The 27467-nt window shown below is 42.3% G+C and overlaps 1 protein-coding gene across 2 annotated transcripts in view; it reads left to right on the top strand.

Moving 5' to 3' along the window:
- LOC131670243 (hormone receptor 4-like) overlaps positions 1–27467 on the top strand; it is a 100890-nt gene that overhangs the window by 33870 nt on the left and 39553 nt on the right. Inside the window, exons 3-4 of one of the 2 annotated variants that reach the window (XM_058945683.1) lie at positions 11415–11500; positions 24617–24647. Coding sequence is in view for 1 of the 2 variants with exons in the window: in XM_058945685.1 (XP_058801668.1) it covers positions 24617–24647 (31 nt within the window). In the remaining variant the exon portion in view is untranslated. The remainder of the gene's footprint in view (positions 1–11414; positions 11501–24616; positions 24648–27467) is intronic. The other variant, XM_058945685.1, reaches the window with a different exon arrangement.

Here is a 27467-nt window from a genome sequence, read left to right as displayed (position 1 = left end):
CTTTTCCTCTGGCGGTGTCGTTCATGAGCGAGGCCTCTCGAGGTACAAGAGCGCCCGCCGGTCGCAGTCGCGCCGGAGAAAGTCACGGCGCTATAACGAGCGCGATGCTGCTGCCGTCCGCTGCGTCCGACGCCAAGCGTTGCGTTCTGCTGGTTTCGCTGCTGGTGGATGGACGGGGACGCCTTTCTTTTCTTTCCATGCTTTCTTTTCAGGTGGATGCTTTCTGTTTTTATCCTTTCCATTTTGACTTTTCCACGAGAGAAAAATAATTAAAATCGATTCCATGGTAAACGGAATATTTGATGAATACTTTATTCTTAATACAGTAATCATTCGCGTAATTACGATCTATAGTTCGCAATTACATCGAAGAATCTCGCACTTGCTCACGAAAAAACGCGACTGTTATTTCTCTTGAAAAACTCGTGGTATATAGTGAAAACGATAAACGATTTATTTAATTGTCGCTGTAATCGCAGAAGCCATAAAAAATTCACCAAATCTTATACTACAGTGCGCGGTCGGTTTTGTTCTCTCTCCTTCTCTGTCTAAGCCAGTTTTTCGCATTGCATAATAAAACTCAACGGCCTCGCGCGTGCGTGTGTGTGTGTGTGTGCAGCGAACAAAACCCGCCTGCACACGTTACGTAAAGCATCCGCCACGTTAATAAATTCATCAAAAACGATTATAGAAAAAAATGAAGAAATAAAGAAAACGAGAAACGCGCAGACAGATCGAACGGAAAAAGGTGCTGTTTGGTTATTTGATTAGAGGTGAGGACGATCGGTTGGTAACCGCGCGGGCTAATTGCACGCTTGGCGCGCACTCGAAAGAGAAAGTGTGCAACAGGATGAATCTGCGGGATATGAAAGAGACGATCGAGAAGGTACTACGCGACGTTGCGTAACAGTCGCGATTCGTTGAAACGATGGCTAATCACGGCGTCATTTGATTTCGCCTATCATATTTTTCGTCTGGGAGCTGTCTTCGATAGGTAGACAGTGCATCGGCTCAAGCTGCACGAAATGACGATTATATGTGACATTGTTATCGATACAGGCACAGCCGATATTGCAGCTAATTAGTCAGCGAAATTTCATCGCGTTGCACGCACAAACGCGCAAGCGAGAGCTTATTAAACCCAATTTGAACTAGATTTACCGAGCTCCGAGGAACTGTAATAATCGGATCGATAACTGCGTGATATACAAGTTGCACACTTTTGTGTGATGCCAGTGCAGACTAATCATGACTTGGACGAAACAGTAACTCGCTAGACATTCAGATCGAAACCTTCGATAAGTGAATCTCCGTAAACGTTAGAATATCTTATCAAAAAGACACTCCATTCGGACATCAGACGCACATGCGCGCGTCGACGTATTGAAAACAAAAAAATAAAAGAAAGAATTGGCATGTTGAAAAGAAAAAAAAACGCGGTACGAAAAACTTACGTAACGGCATTTTCAGCAGTAGAGTGCGCTGCTGTGTGCTGCTGCGACGGCGCATAGCATACGACCTTCCTCTATGGAAAGGATGGATCTGAAATAGCAACGACCCGTATATGGGTCAGCGTGCATTGTGCTCTCTCCCTCTCGCACAGTCGCGCGCAGCCGCGACCCTCTCTCTCTCTCTCTCTCTTCACGCAGAGGCGATTTTACGCCTTGAAAATAGATACTTTATCAAATGCGAAGCTAGGAATTTCTCATGAATCTCGCGCGCACATTCGTTATTTCTTTCCTTACTATTTTTATTTGCGAGTGCGTTACGCGCTTGCACCTCTTTGTTTTTACATGCAGTTTTGCCTCGTGAGCGTTTGTTATTATCGATGAATTCGAGCAATTTTTAATTATCGCTGCGATGTATATTTCTTTAAGTATATCAGAAAGATGAAATACCGGTGTAGTGATATTTCATCGGGAAGTTATAATTTGACAATACTACTATCTTTGGTTTTTCCGTTCTATCATTGCAGTTGACTGTTCTGGTGATTCTTTTGTATAATATTTGTATTTTAATAAAACGACAATCTGCTCAAGTTAAAGTTATATAATGCTTTATCTGGCTGGAAAGTTAAAAAAACAGCCAAATCCACAAAATTTAACCCAAAATAACAACCCACTAAATCCGCGTTGTAAATCTAATTAATAGTTAGGTCGAATGAATTTGACAGTTGAAAACGTGACTGAACATCGTCGTCGCACGCTTATTATCCAAATGCAGAAAAGCATTAATTGAGTAATACAGTCGTGTGGTCGTTCAGTTGGTTGCGTGGTGCATAATTTGCACCAAATTTCAACGATGTCGAGTGCGAAATTTTCGAAGGGCTACATGAATAAAAGCCAGATAGGCACGCTGATGTAGATCGTAATCATGAGTCCACTCGGGTAATTAATTGCCAGAGAGAAGCTAATCTTATTTTTTTTCTCCTCCGCAGGATCGATTCTCATCTCTCTTACTCTCAGTTGATTATATGTGTAACTATGGAGACTGAGAGGACGTATTAAAAAATATATATATATTGACCTCTTGAATTATCTCCGACCTTTCTTTTCACATAATACTCTGTGACGTAGATGTTATAGAATAGATTTAAAATTTGTTTTCAACTACAAATTTGACTGGTGCTATCAGTATGTGTAGATGAAGTATGGTTAAAATTGCAATCATATCAATTGAAAACTAATAATTTTTCATTCTGAACGTTGTTTCTTCTCACATCAGGAGATGATTAATCGAGTACTCACGTTTCAACGAAACAATTGTTCAAAACCAAAAATAGCTTTTCTCAGAAACGGTAAACTCATTGTACCTTCGAATATAATACAGTTGCGATACAATTGTATCGGTAAAAAAATTAAATTATCGCAAACTAATCTCCAGATAAAGCAAATACACACGCTACACGTTGCAATTGCAACACGACCAAGTCATCAAAATGTATAGCTTTTCTCGTACATCGCACGTGCAGAATAAATTTTGCAGCCGCATCTTCATACATGCGAACATACACGCGTAAGAAGAGATCGCAAACACACAAAAGCATGTGCATACATATTCAGTGAAAAGAGCAGCTTGTACGCCAAAGAGTTCTTTTTTTTTGTTCATCGAGAGGGAGAGAGAGAGAGAGAGAGAGAGAGAGAATAAAGAGGTCCCTACAGGTCGAGGACGAAACAGATCGCAACCAAAGGGATTGAACACTTTGTGGGCGCTCGCATCGAGGAGGATGCGCTAAGTCTATTGGAAAGCGACTTCTCCAGTTGACTGTGGGAATTAAGGCGAGTCTCCCATACTTGTTATCCTTAAATCCTTTGCCTCTTTTGCTTAGCCTTTTTGTCAGTTTTCAAGTGCGGCAAGGGCTTCTGATTTTGGGCCAAGTCCGTATCAATCTGAAGTGGTTTTGCGAGGGATTATTTCAAGACGTTTCAGAAAATATAATGAAATAAGAGGTTCGTTTACTAAGACGCAATATCGATCGTACGGATGGCGACAGGCGCGTATCAAGGTTTGACCCAGAAAAGTCGTCCTAAAATCACAGCACTGAAAATGAAAAAGCGCTAGCCCGGCGCGCGTGAAAGCACAGCTCTATAGCGCTATCGATCAGTCTCTCTCTAACTCAGCGCACGTATGTGTGCATATGTGTACGAGCAGTCCTGGTGAACCTCGACCTAAAAGCAAAGCGTCGACCCCAGATAGCAGCCGCAGCAGCAGCAGCTTCGACGTCATAGCAAAAGCGCGAGGGGGAAAACACAGAAGCAGCAGCAGCAGCAGCCTCGACCTGGTAACAATTCGTCGACCCGCACCTGCGGATCGTGACATAGGCCCGGGGTGAGAGATGAAGACACCCTATAGAGGTCGAGGACGCGCGCTCTCTCTCTCTCTCTCTCTCAAAGGGAGGGGGGCGCAAAGCTTCGCCACAGCTCTCGTTCCTCAACCTTTGTCCCAGAATTTACGCGCGACATGTATTGACCATGGACATCGTTGCGGATGAATGGTATGCTGACGTATTTCGTTTTTTTTATCTTCTTTTTTTAATAAGGGATATCGCCGAGGAACTAAAGCCACGGGAGTAGCAAATAGAGTTTTTGCACGAAACGATGCAAGTTCGGCGAGGAGCGCTTTTAGTGGAACGCAAAGTCATCAAACTCGCTAAAGGCAAATTCAATTAAAAAGAGTTTTTCCCGCCAAGCATACCTTGCATGTGTATTTGTCCGTGAATTGAAACGTATATCCGATAACGGCGGAGAAAAATAGCTTGAACGAGATCGTAATTTATCCATTGGTGATACACTTATTTGGAATTTGAATTTGGCTAGCTCGTTTGCATTGAAAAGTCAATTAATTCCGACTAATGGCTTAACTTCTCTAAAAAGCTTTATTCTCGGCGTGCGTGGAAGATTTATATTAAAATCATATAAAAGCATCTCGTTATCCAGCTGATGATAATCACTACAGAATTTGTATCAAACTACTGACGCTGTTAACTTTTTTTGCAAATTTTCTTATACCGAGGATCAAGTATAACCGAGTAAATGATATATTAAATTGTGTCCTTATTTCAATATAGAAAACCAGAAAATCACGTTAATGGTCATTAATGCCGATAAAACACTGATTTATATTGAATGAAAACCATAAGCTTGTAAGCTCGCATGGACAGATTTAGTACTTAGATGATCCAATTGAAAGGACAGAACTCCGATTGTACTAGTCATTACAATATGTGAATTAATTTCATGTGGTATTTTTTACTAATGACGTAGAAATATGAATTGAGAAAGCATGAATAAAATCACACATTTCATCAATTTATTTGTTTAATGATTAAATTCAATCGTACGTGTATTTCGCGCACTTTAAAAACAAGCTTGTTAATAAGATACCTTTAACTTACAATCGAGTTGTTGTGGGTTCCGCTTGGAAACTCAATTTTCATTCTAGTCGCCGAGTCTTTTCTATCTTCGTTGGAGATTCGAAAAAGAGAAAAACTCGAACGCGAAAGGCAACTGGCGACCTTCGGCTCCAATGAACTCGAAATAACGCGTAGGATAGGTCTCGGACTTTAATAGCGAATCACGTGCGCGAAGCGAGCGCCGCACGGCCGACATACACACACGCCAAGGTCTCTCTCTCTCTCTCTCTCAACGCGCCTTTTCGCTAGACAAGTGCGTCAACTCAAGCGCACTATAAAGTTTTCTAGACGCGTATGTTACTTTTTCATTAGATATATTACTTTTTGTTGCTGTGTTGCTTGGAAATGCATTTTATACTGTTTACTAGCGCGACATTTTCGGGTTTACACGATAGCGTTGGACGGTCGAGCGTAGAGACGCCTGACCAAACAGGGAGAGCTTCTACTTGATTTTCGAAAGTCGTTGGAACAACCAAAGTCGTTATCAAAAAATACATTATCGCGAAAGTGCGATTGATCAAACATTCAACGATACTACAGTTGGACAATTACTAATGTATTGGCAACTTATTCGCGGGTTAGTGCAACAAGGAAAATAGTTTTATCTAATCAACCCTCGTATACACGAAGTGCATTATAAATCAAAGAGAGTAGAGAAGTACTACCGCGAAACCAAACTGTTCAACTGTTAAAAGATGAAGAAAGTTCCGACAAAGAAAAGCTGTATGCAACAAAGGAAAAAAGAAATTTATTCATCGATGAATTCCCCTTGACAATACACATGCACCCAGAGATACACGTCATGATTTTTCCTGAGAGCGCAGAGTTGCGCGGCCTCGCAAGCGTCAATGGCGAGATATCCTCTGTTACGTATATGTATATACGATGCACCGTGAATTTGAACCTCATCGAACGCTAGCGCGCGCATCGCTTTTATGCTTCTACTACTTCTCCGAGCTGCGACGACTGACCTAGTTAAAGCGGCTCGGAGGTAATGACCGATACTACACAACCACGTAACTCTCCTAGTAGAGAAACTCTCTCTCTCCCCCCACTACTGCGGAGCAAGCGAAGTCGAGGGCCGCTCCCTCTCTCCCTGTAGCGGCTATAACGTCCGTGACCACTCTCTCGCGCTTGGCGCGACGCGAAAAGACGACGACAAGCTCGCAGTGCGGCTTGATTCCATGCTTACGTGCTTCACTGACTGCGACTTAGCTCTCGTTCGGATGCGCTTTTGGCTTTCTTTTGCTTTTCTTTCGCACCGGCTTGTCATTCAATTATTCTTTTTTTTTTCTCTTTTTCTTCTTTTTTTTTTTTTTTAAGATGACTGATTTTTCTTTTTCTTTTGGAACATTTATTTTGCGGGGCGATTTCGCGATGTTAATGTAATTATTACAATAATATTTTCTAATGCTTTTCGGCGTTAATACACTACAAAATTATAACAAATTTCTTTGATATAATAATGAATTTAGTAGTAGACATTATTAATAGTTCAGAAAATAATGTAAATGAGATAGTATTCTTGCCACCAATGCAAATTATCTAAACTCGCTTGAGATTAAGTTGCATGGAATTTTTTTCATTACAGCCGAACATTTACATGCCTTCGTTAATTGTCTTTTTCAAGCTGCTGCGCTTTTAATAAAAGGAATTAGAGAAATAAAATGTATAATTTCTCTTAATGTGTTTAATACCAGGAATTAGAGACATAAGATGCATAATTTCACTTTCACAAAATGTCACGACCAATAAACTTCACTTTTCCAAGTAAGAAATACTTGTGTATTATTTATTCACTTTTGACAAGCCATATTGGTACGTACAAATTCAACGGGACTCGAATACTTACTGAGAGGCCTATTTCGAAGTCGATCGCGTGCAACACGCTTCGCCCCATGTGCTCATGGTAATATTTTACCATCCAGAAGTGGAGCTGAAAAGTTCCGCACTAGGATAATGTACTACTAAATTCGCTAAAAAGGTCTTGAATTTTTTTTTCAAATAATTCTTTATACAATCTGTAATGAGATTACTTTCTCTCTCTCTCTCTCTCTCTCTCTCTTTCTCTTTCTTGATATACGATTTAGCAATTTATGTTAATTGAAAATTATTTAGCCCACTTCAACTACCGGCAATTTATAATGCGAAATTGACGTTTATTAAACATCATGTATTTTTTGTGGCTTATCGCAGAATATCAATTTACAAGCTTCGTACATTTTGTATGAAATTGCGGTATAATGAAAATACGTTCTAGAAGTTAATGATTTTTCATAATAGTAACTATCGCAAAGAGGCGTTCCATTGAGCGCGGAATAGAATTATAAAATAAATAGCGTAAGGTCGTATGCATAAATTCTACATGTGACCGCGGCCGTAATCTTGAAGTCTCCGTAATTATCGATAAAGTGCAAGAATCTTTATATATTCTTCGATCGTTAATTATAAATAAAAGAAAAAAATGTTACATATCGATCGCAAACACTTCTCTCTGATATTACTTTGAATTACTGGAAAGGCAAAATAAAAACGAAACGTAGAATGTTCGAAAAGCGATCTTGTTTGCATTTGCATAATTGATAACGTGAAGGAGACGAAAAAAAAGTATGCAACCGATACGTAATATCGCAGTCAGCCAATAATTACTAAATAATTGTTTACGAGCGTCGTCGCCGCGCCAAGATCTGGGTCAAGAAGTATTTGAAATCCTTGAAAGCGAATCCCTTGTTCGACGCGATGGAAAGAGCAGAAAAGTAGGAAAAAAAAATACGAAACAAATAGCTCGCGCGATATATAAGTCTATTTTCTATGACTTTATCTCGCGCGGTTTTTTAACAATGCTGCAGTCTTGCCTTTTTGCATTGAGTGAGAGAGAGAGAGAGAGAGAGAGAGCGAGAGAGAATGAGTCTATGTCTATGTGATGTCAAATGTTAATTGGAAGACATATCAATCATCGTACAGTGTATCAAGTTCTGCGCTTTTTATCCGAGCAAAGAGATATTCGATAGATGCAGTTTAAAAATTTTCATGAAACTTTCGATGACCTAATTTCATGGTTAGTGAGTCATGGAATTATTTTTAGTATTAGATTTGTTATAAGGTAATCAAGGAGTTCATTACAATTTTGATAATGGAAGTGTCATTCGAAAAGATGATAATGTTGATCTTCCACCACAGATTTGTTCTTTCGTATCCCGAAGCAAATCACCAAAACATAAAGATCAATAGTAAAAAAATGTTTACATAATATTATCAATTATAAAATTGTACTGTTTTGCTATTTGTTGTTGAATATTTGAAAAATATTTATTGTCGCGCGATTCTGGGTCAAAGCAGGATTGAACATCTTAATTTCTGAAGTATTCGTGTAGTTTTCATCGGCTTCTCTCTCTCTCCCTCTCTCTCTCTCTCTCTCTGTCGTCACACAAGTTCCCACGGCTTCGCGGCAAACGGTAACAATAAAGCTCGCTTAACGTTGTGCTTACGTTTTTGAAAACGCAATGCCGACAACTTTCATTTTTAACGTCGTTTACGTAGAGCATCAGGAAAAGTTTGCTAAAGTGCAATGCTCACCGATGTGATTGTTACGTTGGAAGCTTAAAACGTGATGAAAGTCCGTGCACCGTAGCATACACAAGTTTCGAATTCGCCTTTCAGGCTTCTTCTTTCTCTGCAAGAAAACTGGATTACAATCTTCAAGTTTTCCGTAATAAGATCGATCGCTTCAAATTGGATCATTTTTGGTATTGTTACCGTTGCTATACAATTAAATGTAACGGTTTTGCTATACGCCGACGCTACATGAAATAACATGAAATATACAGACCTTTATCGGGAACAGAAGGTATAATTTTTAAATAATTTTCTTGTGACTATATTTTCAATATGATCATGTCAAGATTTTCTCCGATGTATAATGTAATCAGTTAGATTGTATAGCTATATTTTATTTATTCATTCATATTATATATGCAAATATTATAATATAAGTTTCAAATAGCTCTCTTCAGTTTATGTAGAAGGATTTTATGGGTTGTCAACATGATAAACGATTTTAATTAATGTATCTCTTCAGTTACTTTATACATTAATTAACCAAGCTGAAACATTATAATTTAGAGTTTTTGGTATAACAAGAGTACAATTAAAAGTCATTCTTGCACTTTATAATTATTCTAAATTCTTCATATTAGCTAATCACCTATCCATACTTGTGTTACGCTCTCTTACTGCACTAGATCTTGAACACTTTCAATGACAAACGGCTTCGTATCGCTTTCCTTCTTGCTCAGTTCGAAACTGAGCTATTTTACCACAATTATGCGTACTTGTGTATATATTTATAAGCTACTATTTGTGCGTACAATTATAAACGCGCGAGTTGCGATAAGCGAATGTAGGACGGCAAAAAACGAAGAAAAAAAAAGAAATAACGACGTCGCACGCGCTCGTCAATAGTTCGCAAAAAGTAGGTGGAAAAATCGGTTGCCGCCGCCGCCGCCGCCTCTTCGTTCTGCTGTTGCTGCTGTCGCGAGCGATAGCGAAAACGAATTGTACTCCGCGTGAAAGAGAGTGAGAGAGAGAGAGAGAGAGAGAGAGAGAGAGAGATTCATATGCGCCATGCGTGTGTGTACGTGCTTACATGACTTATCTGTTGAACGAACGCCTGTTTTCATTTTTCTCGCGTATGCGTTTTGTAGAGAATCATTCCTTTTTCCTTTTGGTTTTTTTTATGCAAAAGTTAAAGTGAAAAATTACAATTGCATTTTAGATTAATGTAGGACATTGAACAACATGCTAGGGCCTAATAATACCTTGTTCATTGAACACAAAAGTAATCTACAGCTTACACGATAACATCTAAGCCCTCTACGATTAGGTTGATAGCTACAGAGCTTCAATCTTCTGGTATTTAGAAATCGAACCTGCAACGACAGCGACGTCCATTTCATTCTACATTTTGAACCACCATCATTGCGCACTGCCGTGACTATCGTGGAACAAGAATTTCCAATCTTTCACAGCTTATGTTCTAAAAATTAATCCATCCTCGCAGAATAACAGAGCCGTGAACTCATACAGGTCAAGCGGAGAAAAAATGCCCAGAGAATTATGGCCGAGGTTGCCGTACATAACTGCAGCGCGTCTACATGGTCAGAGAAATAGAAAGAGGGAAAAACGCATAGGCACAAGAGCGAACAGTCGAGAGAGTGAGCTCGAGAGCTACAGCAGTCTCGCGTAGGTCGATGTATTCTCGGTTGTTTATTTAGGCCAGCGCGAGGTGAATCGCTCGAGCTAAGCTATTAGCTGGGCGCAGCGACGACGCCACCGCGAAAATTGTAACATCGTCATATAAAAATTTCATTAAATATGCCTATTCTGCAAACGCAAGGAAAATAAAATAACTTCCTTCCTTTTTGACAGCTACAACTTGAGATTGAGGATCATTATTATCATCACTATCATCACTATCATCATCATCATTATCGAGGCCTTAGAAATCCGCGGGAATCCTTGAAAACGCGGCAATTGGAAAATCCGCTGTGTATTTTGCATGGAAAGGATCGCGAATTGTACGTGTGTGCGTGAGTCAAACGTCCTTGACGCTATATACTTGTTGGTCTGTAATTTTTTTTTTATTTTTCCGAGCAACAACAAAGGAAGAAGATAATTTTTACACCGACGAATTCCAAAAATATCGCTCTGCCATGCACTTATGAAACTTTGCTACGTGTGCTATTCTTCTGCCGAAATACTCAAAACGCCTATTTTCCCCGTGAAGCTTGTCTGCTGCAACATCTATCGCGTGAGCATTGAAATTAACAATAAACGCGATGCTAACGAACTTTCAAGTGCGGAAAACAGCACAAGGCAAATCACATAAAATCGCGAGAAGCCTCTAAACAATATTTTTTTCCTTCTCTAGCGATCGAGAGATAAGAGGGAAAAAAATAAAAGAAGAATTGAACAACTGGAAAAAAAGAGATGACAATAATGCGAGTCCAACAATAAGTGGTAGTAGGACGTTTTTCGTAATATGACTTTGTATCATGAACTTTTCGAACCTTTGCGCAACAAACGTGCGCCATAGCTTCGTAACGTACGTGTGTTTGTCGAGACACGCAACCAAAGAATATATCTATATATACATGCGAGGCGCGTTATATGCGAGAATGGCCAGCGACGCTCAACCTTTGCTGTGTCGTGATGGGTCGGCATATATGCTGAAGTCGTCTCTGTTACAATGCGAGGAATACTATTTGTTTTAGTGAAACATGTTTTTTCAAGTTTCGTAAAACAAAAATCTGTAGTGTTAATTCCAATGAAAAAATAATAACAGATTTAAGATTTTGTCCACAGCTGAAAAATTGATACATAAAAATGGACGCTTGAATCATTGGTTTTTTTAAAATGCATTCTCAAATATTTATATATTTATACATACCAACAATGCATTAAACGTAACTAAATTGAATTATTTTTTTTCTGTTTGTTTTAGGTAAGTTCACACCCTCCGCACCTAATCATTCGAACAAAAAAATAATAGTCCAAAGCGGCGCGCGCATTCCGCGTAAAGAATAAACCGTAAGTACAATTAACATGGAACTCTAAATTAATCATCAATAAAGAAACATTTGCCAAAGCCATCAATCTGAAACATCACATGCACACACCCATTTAGCAGCCGCGCATGTAAGGAACGGACCAAGCGATAGGAACAGTAGAAAAAAAAAGTTATATCGTGCGCGTGAACGTTCCTCGCAGGAAGTTAGATAACGCGCGGCTAAAACCGTCCTGCGGAATGATTTTTTGCTTTAATTGCCCCAATAAAATCATATCAAGATGGCAACGCGTACGCGTAATGGTGAACTGCAGCGGTTCGCGAGCACGGCCGGGCGTTGCGCAACTGGAGAAACTATCGACTACCCGGCCGTACCCGCGCGGTCTCTCCGTCATCCGTCACTTTCGATATATACATATCTCCGCGAAGTGGCGCCTTTTCTCTCGCTTCGTCAAGCCGCCCGACGATTACTTTTCGACAGTTCCAAATCGTTTCCGAAATTGCGAATGGAATATTTCTTGCCCGTAGAGCGAATCCCTTTTCTCACCGCGGCGCCGAGTCCACCGTCTCAAATGACAAAGTCCAAAATTGCATTTCTCACGTCGCGTCAAGTCGCGCCTTCAAAGTATCGTTCGTAATCACACCTGCGTCGTAAAGCTCGTTAGAGAGCTGCGCGGCGCAATAAAGTCCGCTCGTATGCATTAATAAGCTAGAGCAATCGTATAATCGGCATCGCCAGGCTGTATTTTTACTTCTCCTTTCTTCGGGGCTTATTGGCTCTTCGCTTCGATTTCGCCGCGCGTAAATAGGTCGCTCGCGCAGCGTTGTCGTCCAATGCAGCTGTGCGGGAGGCTGCCGCTGCAAGTGTTTTCCACTCCCGACGATGCGTCGATCGATATTACACCTTCGCAGAAGTACGCCTGATGGCTCTTTTCCTTCTCTCCGGCGTGGAATTGACAATTGAACGGAAAATTCTTGCCTGGCATTGCTTACGGCGTTTTACAATGGCAGCGAGTTGTTTATGCGATGCTCCATCGACATTTCATTCGAAAATATGTCTTTTCTGTGTCGTACAGCGCCAAAAATAACCCTGTATGATAATCGCGTCTCTCGATAGTAAAGATAACGAAAGGAAGTGGAAAGATATTGAAATATAGACAAAGTAACACGATACCTACGTAAAATCATCCTTAGCTCTAGCAATTATTGATCGATTACAATCCGCGCGTGCCATTGACATCCTAGCGCACGGGCAATCGGTGACGGACGCACGACGTCGACGGCGCTAATACCCTCTCTCTCTCTCTCTCTCTCTCATAGCCCGATTACACAAGAGAAAACTACATAGGCTCGCATTTACTCTGCAGCTAAGTTTATTGCCAAAGTTTTTCGGTCACGACGACCGCCAGTGAACTCTACAGGCGCATTTCACACGTGCTTGTAACATATCGCGACGGGATCGCAAAGCGACGCTTTACGTAATCACTAACCACAGCCGAGGGAGCAAGAAGGACGGCTGTCGAGTAATTAGGCTATGCACGAGGAAATTTCGTCGTTGACACTTCGCTCCTTTGCTTCTTCGCTGTGCGCGCGCATTTCTATTATAAGCCGCGGCGAAAATATACGCGCGCATCGTTGCACTTGTGACCGAGTGCGAATGCCGAGCGACGCCGCGCGCTAGCGTACTATGGTGTCTTTCGAAAAGATCATTGTATTTTTAGACCAGGCGGCGAAGAGTATCGGCTGGAAAATACGGTTAACGTCGCAAATGAGCATTAGGGCGCTTCGGCGCCTGCGTCTCGTCGGATTTTATTGTAGCTTCCGCGGAGCAGCGAAGCTTCATCCGCGACGGGTTGCGCGCACCGCGCGCCTTCGTAATATCGATCTATCCGGCACTCGATCGGGAAAAGAAAAGGGAACTTTCGCAAAGGTATAACGCGCGCGCCTTTCGCCGATAACCCGGCGCGCTGTTCGTCTTTCGTAATCCCGTTTAATTGAACTTCCTAGACCGCGCGTGCGTGTAGGCGCGTGTGCGTACATGTAAGAGCAAGGAAACGGGCGCAGCAAAAATGTCAGGGGATTAGCGAGCAGCGGGCGCGCGCCGCTCGATAATTAGCGAGGAAAAAGCGCCGAGCGAGAGGGTTGCGCAACAGGAAAAGAAATGAAGCGCGGCACGGGAAGCCACGTTTACGCACCGCGCGAATGATGTCAGCGCGGAAAGGCTGCCGGTTACGGAGCACCATAGAGCCGTTTCTTTTGTTTTGGTGAAAGAGGATGTTGGGCTCCGCGCGTGCCTTCGCCGACCGTCCGATCCATTGTGACGATTGGCGCAAATAAACTACGCCGGCTCTCTGCGCTTCTCTCGTCGCGGTATAGATTGCAACCTCGAAATTTTCCAGCGAGGGTTGCGCAACGTCCATCGCGCGCCGTCTTCGTAATGTAGGCAATTCTCCCTCTCGCTCGCGATTAATTAGCCTTGCTTATCGTCCGAGGTCAGGAGAGGCGTTGCGCGATCATGCTCTCCTGGGAGAGGCCGGGATTGAGTCTACGAACTCTGCAAAACGTCAAATATCAAAGAGCCTTCTTGCTCCACGCACCGCAGTGAAAGTGTGCATGCGTGCTTGCGCCGCGCTTACCGACTCACGGCTTGGGTTCGTTCGTGCGAGGTGCACTTGCCATTTCCTTATTTTGCCCTACTCTTTTCCGCTAGATTGATCTATAAAGGAAGAGCAAACATTTTTTTTTCGACTGACCTTCCGAGTATAACAATAAATTGTTAAATATCTTTGAATATTCTGATTGGATTAGAATATATACTGATTGACTGCCTTATTTATTTTTTCGTCGATTATATAGGTCGATGGAAGAACTATTGATGGCTGTCCTAAAAATGACACGAATCGAGCGTGAAGTAAACAAGAGTTCAATGTCATCTCACAATTCTCACCAGAAATGTTGTTCTAGTATTATCAAAGTCAAAAGTTTTCTTGGACTAACAACAAAATTTCGTTTTGCTGCTTGAGACCAGATCGTATAAGTTCTACGTTAATGCACCTATTCTTACTGTTTTGCTGTCCGCATTTATCAATTGTTCGAATGTTCGACCAATCTAATTAAAGTCTCGTTGGGTGCACAAAAGCGCAACAAAAAAAAAATCTGAGAAAATGTTCGAGCATCACTACGCAACAATATGACATCGAAAATGAGTCAATGTAATAAATCGTTCCCGTATACACTCAGAAAAAAATAATCAAGAAGTGGGTGACAACTGCACGTCACAGCGATGAATCTCAGCCGATTAACCGGTCTCTCTCTCTCTCTCTCTCTCTCTCTCTCTCTCTCTCTCTCTCTCTCTCTCGATCCTCTCACTCTAAAAGCATGAACAGGTCTCTCTTCCCACTTTCTCCTCCACTACCTCCATCGCTGCTGTTGCCGCTGCTGCTGCCGCGCGTTTCGCAATCAATTGCGCAACATGCCACGGGAGTACGTTGACACCTTGCCATTCTTTCTTTCTCTCTAGTGAAAATCGCACGTTGCACCGGTCCATTGGACGTCGAGAAATTTGTACATGAGTTTGGGCTTTTGTAGGTCGCGCGATATACGCGCCGCGCGTATTTCTCGAAGACTCAAAATCAGCGTCTACAGAAAGATAACGCCAGATTAGCGAGACGTCTGTGCGACATTCGATAGGCGAAGGTTTCGCAATGGGCGATAGTTTGACTGAATATTTTTCGCTACAGGACGTTCGACGAAACCCACACGGAAGACCACAGCTCGCACTCGAAAGCCAGGACGACGAGAAGTCGTCGAGACGAAGCAAGAAAAAAAAAAGGAAGCTCGCTCTCGTTCTCTCCTCGGGAGAAAAGCGCGCCGCAATATCGCGAAAGTACAAAGCCTCGTCTAGCCAGGCGCGCACTTGCACTCGGCGCATAGAAACCTGCTCGTCCGTGTGAGAGCGCGAACGTGTGCGGGCGCGCGCGCGCGTGTGTGCAGCGGCGACGCGTTTGGGCCACGAATGCACGAGGCGAGCGCGAGGGAGAGGGGCAGGCAGGCGTTCGCAAGGGGTTTATAGATAGCAGCGGCGTGGCCTAGAAACCATGCCACTCGGTGTTTTTGACCCTTCGCCTAGCTACCGCTTCTGGGCCATTGCAACACGCCGACTACGCCGACGCCGCTACCGCGATATTCACGCGACGCCACGTTTTAGGGGCTCGCTTGTGTGCGCGCTATGGATCGCGATGAGAGACGATTGTTCCTGCTCGTTCTTTTCTTCTCTTTGCGCCGTTTAGCCTTCTTGTCGCGCGAGGCGATGCTTGTCGTCGTGGTTGAACATCCATCGTACGCCATTGATTTTTCCAAATCTTTTATGCGGCTTCAAAGAGCTTCAGCGATAGAAAGTCGAATTTCAACTTTTATTCGATAACTTTTAACTATATTTTATTTAAATATATTTTAGATGTCGATTCCATATTTTTTTTCGAGCTTGCATTTCGCTGCGTTTTACTAACTTTGCACAAGGCGGAATCTCCAAGAACGTTTGTATAATATATAAAACGAGTGATATTTCCTTCCAAATAGAGGTTAACTTACATATCAACTAATGATAACTATTACAAGAAAAAACTTGAAACAATTGTATTCTAAAGTGTTTATATAACTGCACTAAAGCTAGCTCTAATCATGTAAATTTTTAGCGATATTAGTAGAGAAATAATTCTATTGCACTGATTTTGAGGAAAATATACATTGAATAAACGAAAATGATCGTGATTGAGAGAGGTCAGTTCTTGATTAAAAAGAAAGCATGATCTGTCTGAAAATATTTTTGTAGAAATGATCTTGAGTCTAATTAAGGTCTAATAGTCGGTGAAAAAAAATTAACAAGTAGCGATCCTCACAATAGTATGTAAGAGTTAATCAATGCAAAAAGAAAAGTAAAAGCGACTTGCAGTGTAGTTGAGAATGAGAGTGAGCCCCCATTTTATCCCGGTTCACGGATAAAGCTCTCGTTGCGCGTGTATACGCCTCTAACTGACGTTCGAGGTCGGACTCCTTATCGAGACCCACTTCAGTTTCGACCGTTGCACCGGGTTTATCGCTTCCGGCCCCCACTACTCGTGCCTCTTCCACCAACTCCTTCCTACAGTAACTCAATGATACACTTCGATTCTCGCAAATACATATACTTCACTGATTTTTCAAGGTTTTCCCATCGCCGTCACTCTCGTTGCGTGAAAACTTTTCATGGAATTTCTTGCCAGTAATAACAATAAAAAAGAAGGAAAAAGTGCATGTCTAAGGTCGCAATCTTAACTCTCCTCAGCCGCCTATTTAGAATGACGTTTATCTATGTAGGTTAAGTAGATACGGTCGAACAAGCGTACTTTGTAACGGTACTCTGTTGAAGCGTCATTTCTCCAAATGTTTTTTAATTTTTATTACTCACGCTTTCTACCAATAGGGAGTATACTCCTATATTTTCTAAATGGAATTTTAGTTACCAAACGGTAAGGTCGTACTTAAAAAACTTATTGAAATTTATCAAAGCCGTAGATCGACATTTATTCTCACGAGAATTGTCAATCTCCAATCGCCGACGGGAATCTCGACGACAATTTCAAGCATCTAATGTCAAGCGTAATGTAATTTTTACGCTACACACTTCACAGAGTTATGGTTACTGTCTCGTTGGCAACGTGAAATAATAACCATACGTTCGATCGATTGGCATACAGAGAGTGGCAGAAACTACTCTCGCCACCTGCGCTGTACATTTTGCATAATGTAGCAGTCACACAGATGTAGATCAAAACTACAGTGTAACTCGCGAGCTCGTGCAATCCCCTTAAATAATTAATGCGACTTGTTGAAGATTCTTTTTCGCTGCTGTTGGTTGCCCTTCTTGAAAACTAGCCGCGCAAAATAATAAAACCGAGCGACGCCAAATTATTCATAGAGCCAGCGTGCGCCACGCGACAAAATAGCACGTGAAAACATGTCTGCGCGCGCCTGTGTGCGTGCGTGAGAGAGAGAGAGAGAGAGAGAGAGAGAGAGAGAGAGAGAGAGAGAGAGAGAGAGAGAGAAGAGTCGTCCGTCGCCCAGACACACCAAGAAATGGGTTAATGGAAATAGCTCGGCCGACTGCACGCGGCTTTCTATGGAACGTTCGCACACACACACGTGCAGACACTTTGTGAAAAAGTATCTTTTACGTGCGTACTATACCCTTTAACAAAAAAGCTCTTTTTCGGGGAGGGAGCTTGAAAGGGATGAGGTAATGGTGTACTCGCAAAAGAATGATTCCCTGTCTCGCTTTTTTCTTTTTTTTTTCTCTTTTTGTCGGTGGGTAGAAGATAGAATCTACGGGTGCATGCATGCTGTAGAGATGTGCACGGTTTTTCGCGACACGATGCACGATCTTTTTCGTGAAAGACAAGCCCGATCACACCGTAACTTGGAAAAGATTGAATTATCGGTGGATATCATGCAGCGATGCTTGCAAATTGCGGTTATTGTTTTCCTTTTGTTAAAACAGTAACAATTGATTGCATCTATCTTGTTAACTTGCTACCAGGTGACCATTGAAGTGTTTTTTTTTATATAACATGTTAGTTCACGTTACTCGAAACCTTTTGAGCTTATTATTAACTTGCACCGCACTTCTAGGTACGAGAAAATAGTTAATTATTCGAGATCACAATAAAGATTCCAACTTATGACCAAGTTGATCTAAGATAGCTTTATGTATGCACATGAAAATAAGTTTAAAATCAACTAACGTCGAGAACGTACTTTCTCGAATGATATACGCACGTTTGAAGAAAGTGAACTCGTGACAAGCTTAGCGCTCAAAAGCATCGTGTAAAATGTCTTTCGCTTTAAAGAGTTTCCGCAAGCTCCACGTATATCTGCGTTAAAGAGCGTCCGCAAGCGGAATTTCTTATTTTTCGCGTGCGTCCCATTTTAAGCGAAGAGCGAGCGACAACTGTTTTTTCTGAAACGCCAGTGTGCCTATACGTGATGCCTTTAACGAAGCTGACCCCGTATGCATGTCACGTAAAACTTTTCGCTAGAAACCCCAGCGAAAGTGACTGTCTACAAGTTGTATGTTTATTTTCTTCTCGCAAGGATGCATCTTTTCGGGGAAAGCGCGTAAGTTCATTATCGTTGAATGATTTCCTATCGGAAAATTCAAGGAGGCAATATGATTCTCTGGATTGTATATTTGAACGAATTATACCTTCGCACAGCTTCTAATCAACTAAAGTAACCGTCAATCTTCGTTTACACGTACAATTTTTGCTTTCTTCAATTCGAAAACGATTTTGTGTAGAAAAAGTGAACACACACAAACACATAGACACGCATATACACGTACACTGTGCACTCATCGCTTGAAGTACACTCGAACGATAAAGATGAAAAAAAGATGATGACGAAGAAAAATAAGAAGCTCGGCTAGCCGGCATAGCTAATTAACAAGTATATAAGCAAGCGGCAGCAGCTTTGTGACCCAGTTTTTCTCTGCACCCCGTGAAGTAAGAATGACGCCGCAAGCGCAGCAAGCCCTTTGATCACGTTTACCGGGGCATGTGCACGCGCGCACACGGCTAATTGCCTCGGGAAAAAGCTGCTTCACGGGCTCACGGGCTCTCCTCTCGTTTTCGCAAAAAAAAAAAAAAAAATAAATAAATAAATAAGAGAAAAAAATTATTCGAGAGAAGAGAAGCCTGCAAGTTTTGTTTATCGCTGTAAATATACGAGTATGATTTTAGTATGGTGTCAGTGTCACTTTCTATATAAGTCGACTCGAATGGATTTGAAACGTGCACTTTTGCATTTACATCCGCTCGATGATTTATTAACCGGTTCGAAAGTTTCGGACGGTTTGGAATTTACGAATGTATAATCGCGCGATTTCTGCCTTAAAATGTATATTTCAAAGTCTAGACTGAAGGCTTGAATAATTCGACGTCTATCGAGCGAAAATGAGGAGTTTTATTTCTGCTAATCTCGATCGAAGGCAAGCGACTTCCTCTTCGCGGAAAAACCGTAGCAGGCCATTGAGCAGTCCCGATAGAAAAACCTCCCGTCTCGCGCACAGGAATATCCGGTGCAGCACAGTGACGTTATCCAAGCGCTCGCGCACAATAACGTGTATAACGCCGCACGCGCAGAAACGCGCGGGGCACTTTCTCCTCCGTGGCTCTCAAACTGCACACGTAAGCTTCCTGCTTCCTTCGAGCGTGCGCGTGTGCACGCGGGAAGAAAAAAAAACATGGCCAATTAGACGCGAGCTAACGATTAGCGACGTCGTCGACGTATGTATAAGGGTCGAGAGCCGCTGTATAATTAGTTGTTGATTTACTTAAATTTTCGCAGCAGCGTCTGCCTATTATCACGTACGCGCGGCGAGGCTATAATGAGCGACTGGATTTACGAGAGGAATTTTTTTTTATTTTACCTCTCTCGTTCGCGCATGCTGGTACTAAGTGCGCGAGCTCGCGCTCCACGAATTATCAATTTAGATTAAATAATCACCTGTCGCTTTCGTAACGGATATGTGCGCGTACGCGCCTCTCGTAAATTCATCGCTGGCGCCGCCGCACCACCGCCACAGCTGAGCAGAAATGCGCACGGGCAGTGAAAGTGTAAGGTTCGGAAACCGTACGACACGTACGTAACGAAATAGTTGACATTCGAGATTGGCGTTTGAAATAATTAGCCGGCGCACGCATCGCTACATTAGTTACGCAAAATGCAACCCGGTCGCGCCCACAACTTTTCATTTCAGAAGCCCCGCCAGCCGAAAACGGCTATCCCGATAACGTGGTTTGTTTTTTTTTTACGTAACGCCACCAGCCGTCGAGAAATATCATCGTTAGCTAGGTTGCAAGAGACTCGAAACCGCGAGAGTGCGTTCACCTCGTTCGAAACTTTCTCCTTTGCCGGGATCTCGCTCGTAGGTTTGTAGGCGAAGCCTTTTTCCGCGCGCGCACAGCTGGCGAAAAAAAACAACAAAGCGTTACCGTCAAAACTCTCTATTGTGCGTGTGTCCACGTGCTTTCTTTTCATAGCTATTGTTTTGACCCACCCTTTCTTTTTCTTTTTGCCGTCGTGAGATTACCGAGTGGTCGGGCTATTATTTTGATGGTTCTCGAGATTAGAGTAATACTTTGGGACATTTATTTCGAGCTTTACCAAATGGAAGTTTGGCATATTACTTCGAGTGACTGAAATGAATGTACTTCGACGTCTACGTAGGCAGTGAGAATTTTCACTTGAAACTACGCAGAGAAACGTCTGCACTAAGGTGGATTTCGAATAAATTAGCTGCGACTATGTAGGACTGGATGATCTCTGAATTTTTTTTTCACAGAACACAAACTTTTGCTTAATGATATTTATTCAAACACAAATTACACTTACGTTCATGTAAAGTTGATTAGAGCATAATGGAATTCAATTGCGGAAATATGGATTAGAAATTTCTGATTTTCATAAAATGGTTAAAGTAATAGTGTGCCTTCTAAATTAAAAATTATTCGTATAAAGGTTTAAGCATAAAACACATTTTTTTAATAAAGTATCTCTGAATAATTCTAAAACATAGCTTTGAATACGTCTTTTTGTAAGTTACTTAAACAAGTAAACATTTCTGAGAATGAAATTACGGTATATAGAAAGATAGAAATGATTACAGAGGAGATCGCTTCAACCCTTGTGTAATCGTATTAAAATACATGTTCCCCGTGCAGCAATGAAGAGGGACAAATTGATGAATTATAGAGTCGAGTGTACAACCACAGTTTTCCGAACTACCAAAATAATTTATCTTCCCTTCATGAGCGACAGACTCGCTGACATTCGTAACAATGCATAATGAAAGTGATACTGTGAGCGTGATCGATAAAACGCTCGTCCGTGCTGCCATTATTTCATCGTTCATTTTTATCAACTTTCGCCTCGTTCGTTCACTAACGAAATTAATTCCGCGCGCCAACCAGCATAAACCAAAAATAAGAAAATCAACCTCAACTTCAACCCTTCTGCTCAGCCTAAAATAAAAATCTGCTTTATTGTACCGTATCAACTCGGTAGCAGTGGCGGTAACGGCGGCGGCGGCAGCAGCTGATTGCAACCCCCATAAAATTGGGTAGTGCGCGTGCGCCTTTCCCCCGAACGCAACGGTCCTCCTATGTGTGTATGCGAAGTGCGTGTGGCGCGCGATTGGCCGGAAGCTTTAGGTATGGAAGGGGCGCCCTTGCCCTTGGCATTGCCGCTCGATATCCTACTATACTGACGACGCCGTGTTGTGTATATACACACGCTCACTTGCCTTCCCCTAAAATACGCGTAAGATTCTTTTATGGCAGGTTGCGAGCGATCGTCGTCGCGCGAGGTTGCGTCGCGTTGTGCTGCGGTAAAAAAATGAAAGAATGCACGTACATTACTCGGCGTCAAGTGGTGTAACTAAAGAGATTGCTCTTGTGTCCGCTTGTGCGATTGCCAAGTGATCGGGCGTCAGGTTCGGAGGACGTTTTCTGATGTTGCTGGATATTTTCACACGAGGTAAATGATTTTCTTAGAATCCACCTTGAAAAAGGACGATTTATAACTTAGCTTGTCGCATGGAAAGCTGGAACAACTTATCACGCACAGTCTTAACGATGCGTGGGCGAAAAATCTAATATCTATTCAAAAGAATGACTATCGCGTGTCTTGTTGTTGCGCTTAACACATTGGATAGACGATATTTTTCATTTTGTTTGATCATATTTATTTACGAATGTGGATTGAACTAGCGCACACGTGCTTTAACTTAAAACTTATGTTTTCTCTCTAAATTGTCTCTCCGATCGAGAACAGCTTCAACTGAGATAAAACTATGGCAGGCAAAAACGGTAGTCAAAGAAATTTAACTTACAACTGCGGCTTTGATAAAGGCTTTCTGAACAGCAACGGCTTATTATATGCATTATTGTCTCATAGAAAACTTGTATTGAATTAAATATTCGAGTGTGATTCAAAGTGCAACCTGTAAATAATTAGTTTTTTAATAAAATCAAACTTAAAAGTTGAATCTTTTTTATGTACGTCAGAATATCATTTTCTTTTCGATTTCCGTATTTTCAATGCGAACCCACACACTCTCATCTTCAAGTCAATTCACAGCATAATTTCAGTTACATCCTTATTGTCCCGCTCATTTCCATGGCAATCCAAATAAAAAGCATCCATCTGCGTAACAAAATAACCCGCAAGCACACACATCCTTATCCATCGTTGCCATCAGCACGTGTTTTTCCACGTGGCGCGTCGCAGGTAGAGCCTCGTTTCCCATGTATAACAAAGAATCTTGGTCGTCGGTTGGTCGTACCCCGCCCCGAATTCTCTGTGGCGCTCGGGGTGAACGTACTCTCTCTCTCTCTCTCTCTCGTATCTCGTCGAATTTTATTCGCTAGGCGTGGCCTAATTGACCGGCACACACGCGCGCACGCAGGCCTTTTTTCGGGAAGGGGGCTTTTCCCGGCAGTTGCGTGCGCGCAAGCGTCCTACCACGACGTGCTTCTCGTAATTCCTTACGTAACTCCTTCCTCGAGAAGGTAGTGCTCGGTTTTATTTGCGAGCGAGTTTGTTTTTTTCTTTTTTCTTTTTCTTTTTTCATAACGATGCCAGTTACTTTTGTGAGTGCAAAGTGTCGCAGCGGGTTGAGTAGAGGGATGAAGTGCAATACGTAGCTCATGTGTTTTAGCTGCTACGTATAGTTAGCAGTTTTTGTCTATATCAACCTGTTAACTAGTTTTCAAGGAACACAAGGTTCGATCATTTTCAAATCTCCAATGAAATTGTTCATCGTTTTCGTCAATCAAAATGACAATGTCAACGACCCATTGTTGCCAATTCGAAAATCTGATCCTGCGAGAGAGGGAAAAGAAAAGAATTTTCGTATTCCACCCCCCCCCCCCAAATACACACTCACATCATGAAAAACTCACCGTTATAGATGCTCTCACCCTCGTTCACTTTTCCCTATCAAGGCACACAAAGGAGTGCTGCGGTACTAGGCTTTCCTTAGGTTTTCCCCTCAGCGCGCACTGTCTGTTAAGGGTGTAACTGTAGGGGATCCGTCTTCGGCGCGCAGCAACGAGAAAGAGAGCTCCCGCTTTTCTTTTGTCAAAAGCAAACTTCTTCGACGACGACGCCGTTGAGGAGCTGAACCGCGATATATATCTACACGAGAAGGGAAAATTCGATTTTCTTAAGAATAGATATGGCTGCGGATAGAGATGCAGTTTTTGCGAGCTATGCTGCTAATTATTTTTTTTTTTTATTGAGGGACATGACGTTTTCGTCAATTTTCAGGTTGAAGAAAGACTAAATTACCGTGTTGTAGAAGTTTTTCAGGTAGGGTGCTTTATCGTGGCTGATAAATGGAAATTTTACAGACATTTATAAAATTCACTTCTTATCCAAATATCGAACACCTCGGGTTAATTCGGTTCAAGATACGACTTTTAAAATTGTGCTAATAACGGTTTAATCTCGTTGTTGACCTTGTTTCCATTTTAACATGAGATCCAAACGAAAAGTCAACTTTGGAAAACTACAGATGGACAAGAAGAAATAAAAAAAAACCAATCGGAGGTCCACGGTACGGTCCCAAGGCAATTGATATTCTGCCGCTCACTTTTGATTATCTCCTCGTTTGCCTCGTATAGTGTATGTGTCATTATGCTGGCTTTTACAGCTCATTGCATACCTCACTGAGAAAGCTTATTAAACTTTTGTGTAAAAATTTCCATCGGAGCTTAGATCGTTAGAACATAACGAATATTCGATGTTAGAAGTATTCACACTTTTATAAAATAAAAAAAAAACAATTCTTGTTCTACGATATATGGAAGTCAGTCGCAGAAAAATCAGTTTTACGATCAGGTTCAGTAATGTACATATCGATTATTTATTAGAGGGGTTTTTTACTTCTAACGCTTGCTTTATACTTCATCAATCACATACATGCTTAACTCAGCTAATATCATAATTCATAACAGCATGTTTTTACATTTAATGGATAAAACGTGTTTCTCTTTACATTGATTAATAATAATCAACAGCATTGTTACGTTTGCTTGCAGGTAAGCTGTCAGAAGGACGTAGATGAGAATAGTATGTACTCTGATTTGATCATTTGCCATGCCAATTTATCGTGAGTAAGAATATAGAAACCAATTGCGTCGACGATAACTCGAAAATCGAAAAAAAAAACGTATTTTTTCTCCGCGTGTACATGTTCGTTTAACCCCCGTAGATGAATCACAAATCGCCCCTCCTTTCTCTCTCGGACGACAAAGGATATCTCACCTCCCCGCTTTTGCGCTCGGTCCTATGCTCTCTCGCTCTCTCTCTCTCTCTCTTTCATTCCACACTCTACACCGCGGCGCAGGATCCTCGGGGTCAAGTACAGAGTCTCTCTCTCGGAGCGGTGAGGTCAATAACCTCCACTCTGCTCGCGAGCAGTAGCAGCCTAGTGGCCCTGCTGTATTCTCTCTCTACCCTGTGACCCTCCCTCCCTCACTCCCTCCCACTCTTTTTCTCCCCCTTGTACATCCGAACGTGCGGCCGCGCGCGCGCGCAGCAGCAGCAACATTGACAAAGATTGGGAGATCAATAACGACCACGTGCATTCGACTTTCTCATTTCCCCAGCGACATTACGAAATTTCTGTGAAAAGCGGCATTGTTTCGTTGATTGCCAACGCGCCTGAAAAAGCAATTGGCCCTCGGCGTGCAAAGAGAGAAAGCTCGCGGAGGATGCTGGCGACGCACGAGGCGTCGCACACCCCTGAGCGAGTCTAGGTCGGTCGTTCACCCCGCGCGCGCGCGACGATTGGCTTTGTGTGCAACGCATGCGCGACGGAGCTACCCGCTCGGCGTCGGGGCGATGACGTCACGCTTCGGTAACCCCGCGCGGCTTTCCACCCCTGTGCTCGGAGGGGTGGTCCGTGTATATATCGCTGCACGGCGGCGGGGTGCGCGATGACGGAAGAAACGCCTTTTTCCCCTTATCGCTCCGTTATCGAGTGCTATTTTATTTTTCTTTTCTCGAAGCTGGATGTTTGTTTCGCGCGAAGATGAAGGTTGCATTACATCGTTATTTGGCTCGTAACAAGCGTCCTTTTAATAGCGTGCCTCACGGCAACGGAACCGAACATCCTCGATGCGAAAAATAATCCGATTAACGATGAATGATCGGCTTTGCATCGGGTGAAGAGTAGCGCGCCGAAGCAAGTGCTGTTGCTTTTCTCCGCAAATGTAACAGAATTCGCTTGCGGTGTGTAGCGCGCACTGCCGAGCGTGGTTTTCTTCGCTTGAACTTCGCCGATACGAGCGGCGCGCGCACTGTCAATATCGCCATGTACATACATATCGCGAGTGTCTGACTCACGAAAGCTTGGGCTGACGTTGGCGAGCAGCACATGCGGCGTATGAGAGAAGAGAAAGCTAGCGACCTCGAGCGGTATGAGTGCACCGTCGTGCTCAACTTGATTTATATTTGTTCCAATTGCGAAGGATTTTTCGATGCATGCACTCGCGGTGCGTGCACGTCGCGAACGCGGTGGATGGAATCTTAGCCAGAGGGTGCGGTGTGCGTGACTACCGTTCTGTCCGGGTGCTTCGAATTTTTCGGTCGACAGGTGTGCCCAGCTGGATTATTAATGTAGCTATTTGCGGTATGTTTTGGAGATCTTTGAGTTATAGGTCGGCTGGTAGGTGATGTTGTGGTATTTCGTGTCTCGCGGTAAATTGTAACTTTTACTTTCTGTGAAAGAGGTATGAGATGATAAATTAGAATGCTTGGAATCATGCCTATCGTTCGGCTAGACGGTACATTTTCTCATTTCTGCAGTGTTTCGTTCCAAATTTAGCCGCGCGTGCGCTTACTTTCACTCAAAATAGACGACTAACGCAGGTCGTTGAAAAAAAATCATTGTGTAAGAATGATGTACATACCTAATTGGAAAGTACTTTTACTTTCAAGTTTTATTAGTAAGGGAAAAACTTAAAAATTCCTATGGGTAAATTCAATTGAGAGCAGCAGCGACAATTTTAAACAGTCGGCCGCGCTGTGAAAAAAAAAAAATTAATTCTATAACAAAATTGATATAGAACACACATAAACGAAGCGTAAAGTCGAGTCGCGCACAAGGATGGAGAACCACTGAGGCGGCAAGGTTGCACAAAAGGCGAATGCATCGACGCTTCCTACGTTTACGCAACTCGATCCTCGCGCGTACGTATGAATTATATACATGCTGTTCAATTCTCACGGCGCCTAGAAAATCCAACATAATTGTTTCTCATGGATACATAGGTGTGTACGAGCTATCGTTGTGAATGAAACGACACACAGACTGTAATCGCAACGCGAGATGAGCTGTATAATATTTCTTCAAACGAATCTTCATAACTACGACTCGGCGATAAGTAAATGCACTTGAGATCGATGCATATATGATTTAGCGTTCTTGAGATATTATAAATACCCTTGGTGATTAATTAACGGTGTATTGTATTATTATTGTACGTGTGTGGTTGAGGATTATCTAAGAGACGAACAAAAGGCTCACGGGAGAGCAACGAATGTTTTTCATAAATGTTAAAGTTGTACCGATAATTATCCATTCAAGAAAATACGAAATATCTCGCTAAAAATTAAAAATTCGGATTGTACAAAAAATCGAGCTTAGATGGCGACCCCGCTGCGCGAACGCCATGTTCACAACGATCGCTATCGATGATATTGCGGAGTAGATGTTAAAAATTTAAATTTGACGATATTGTGTATTACAAACGATACGCACGAAATGATCTCTACGTTCGACATATTTCGCACAAGAAGTGCAAAATCGCTATTAATTGCCATGACAAAGCAAGTTTCCGTATATAAAGGATTATAAGGCATATGTACATATACGGTTAATGATAT

The sequence above is a fragment of the Phymastichus coffea genome, unplaced genomic scaffold (genome assembly GCF_024137745.1).
Source record: "Phymastichus coffea isolate CEN01 unplaced genomic scaffold, Cenicafe_Pcof_1.1 PCOF00105, whole genome shotgun sequence".
In the NCBI taxonomy this organism is placed as follows: domain Eukaryota; kingdom Metazoa; phylum Arthropoda; class Insecta; order Hymenoptera; family Eulophidae; genus Phymastichus; species Phymastichus coffea.
This window is presented reverse-complemented; position numbering and strand designations above follow the sequence as displayed.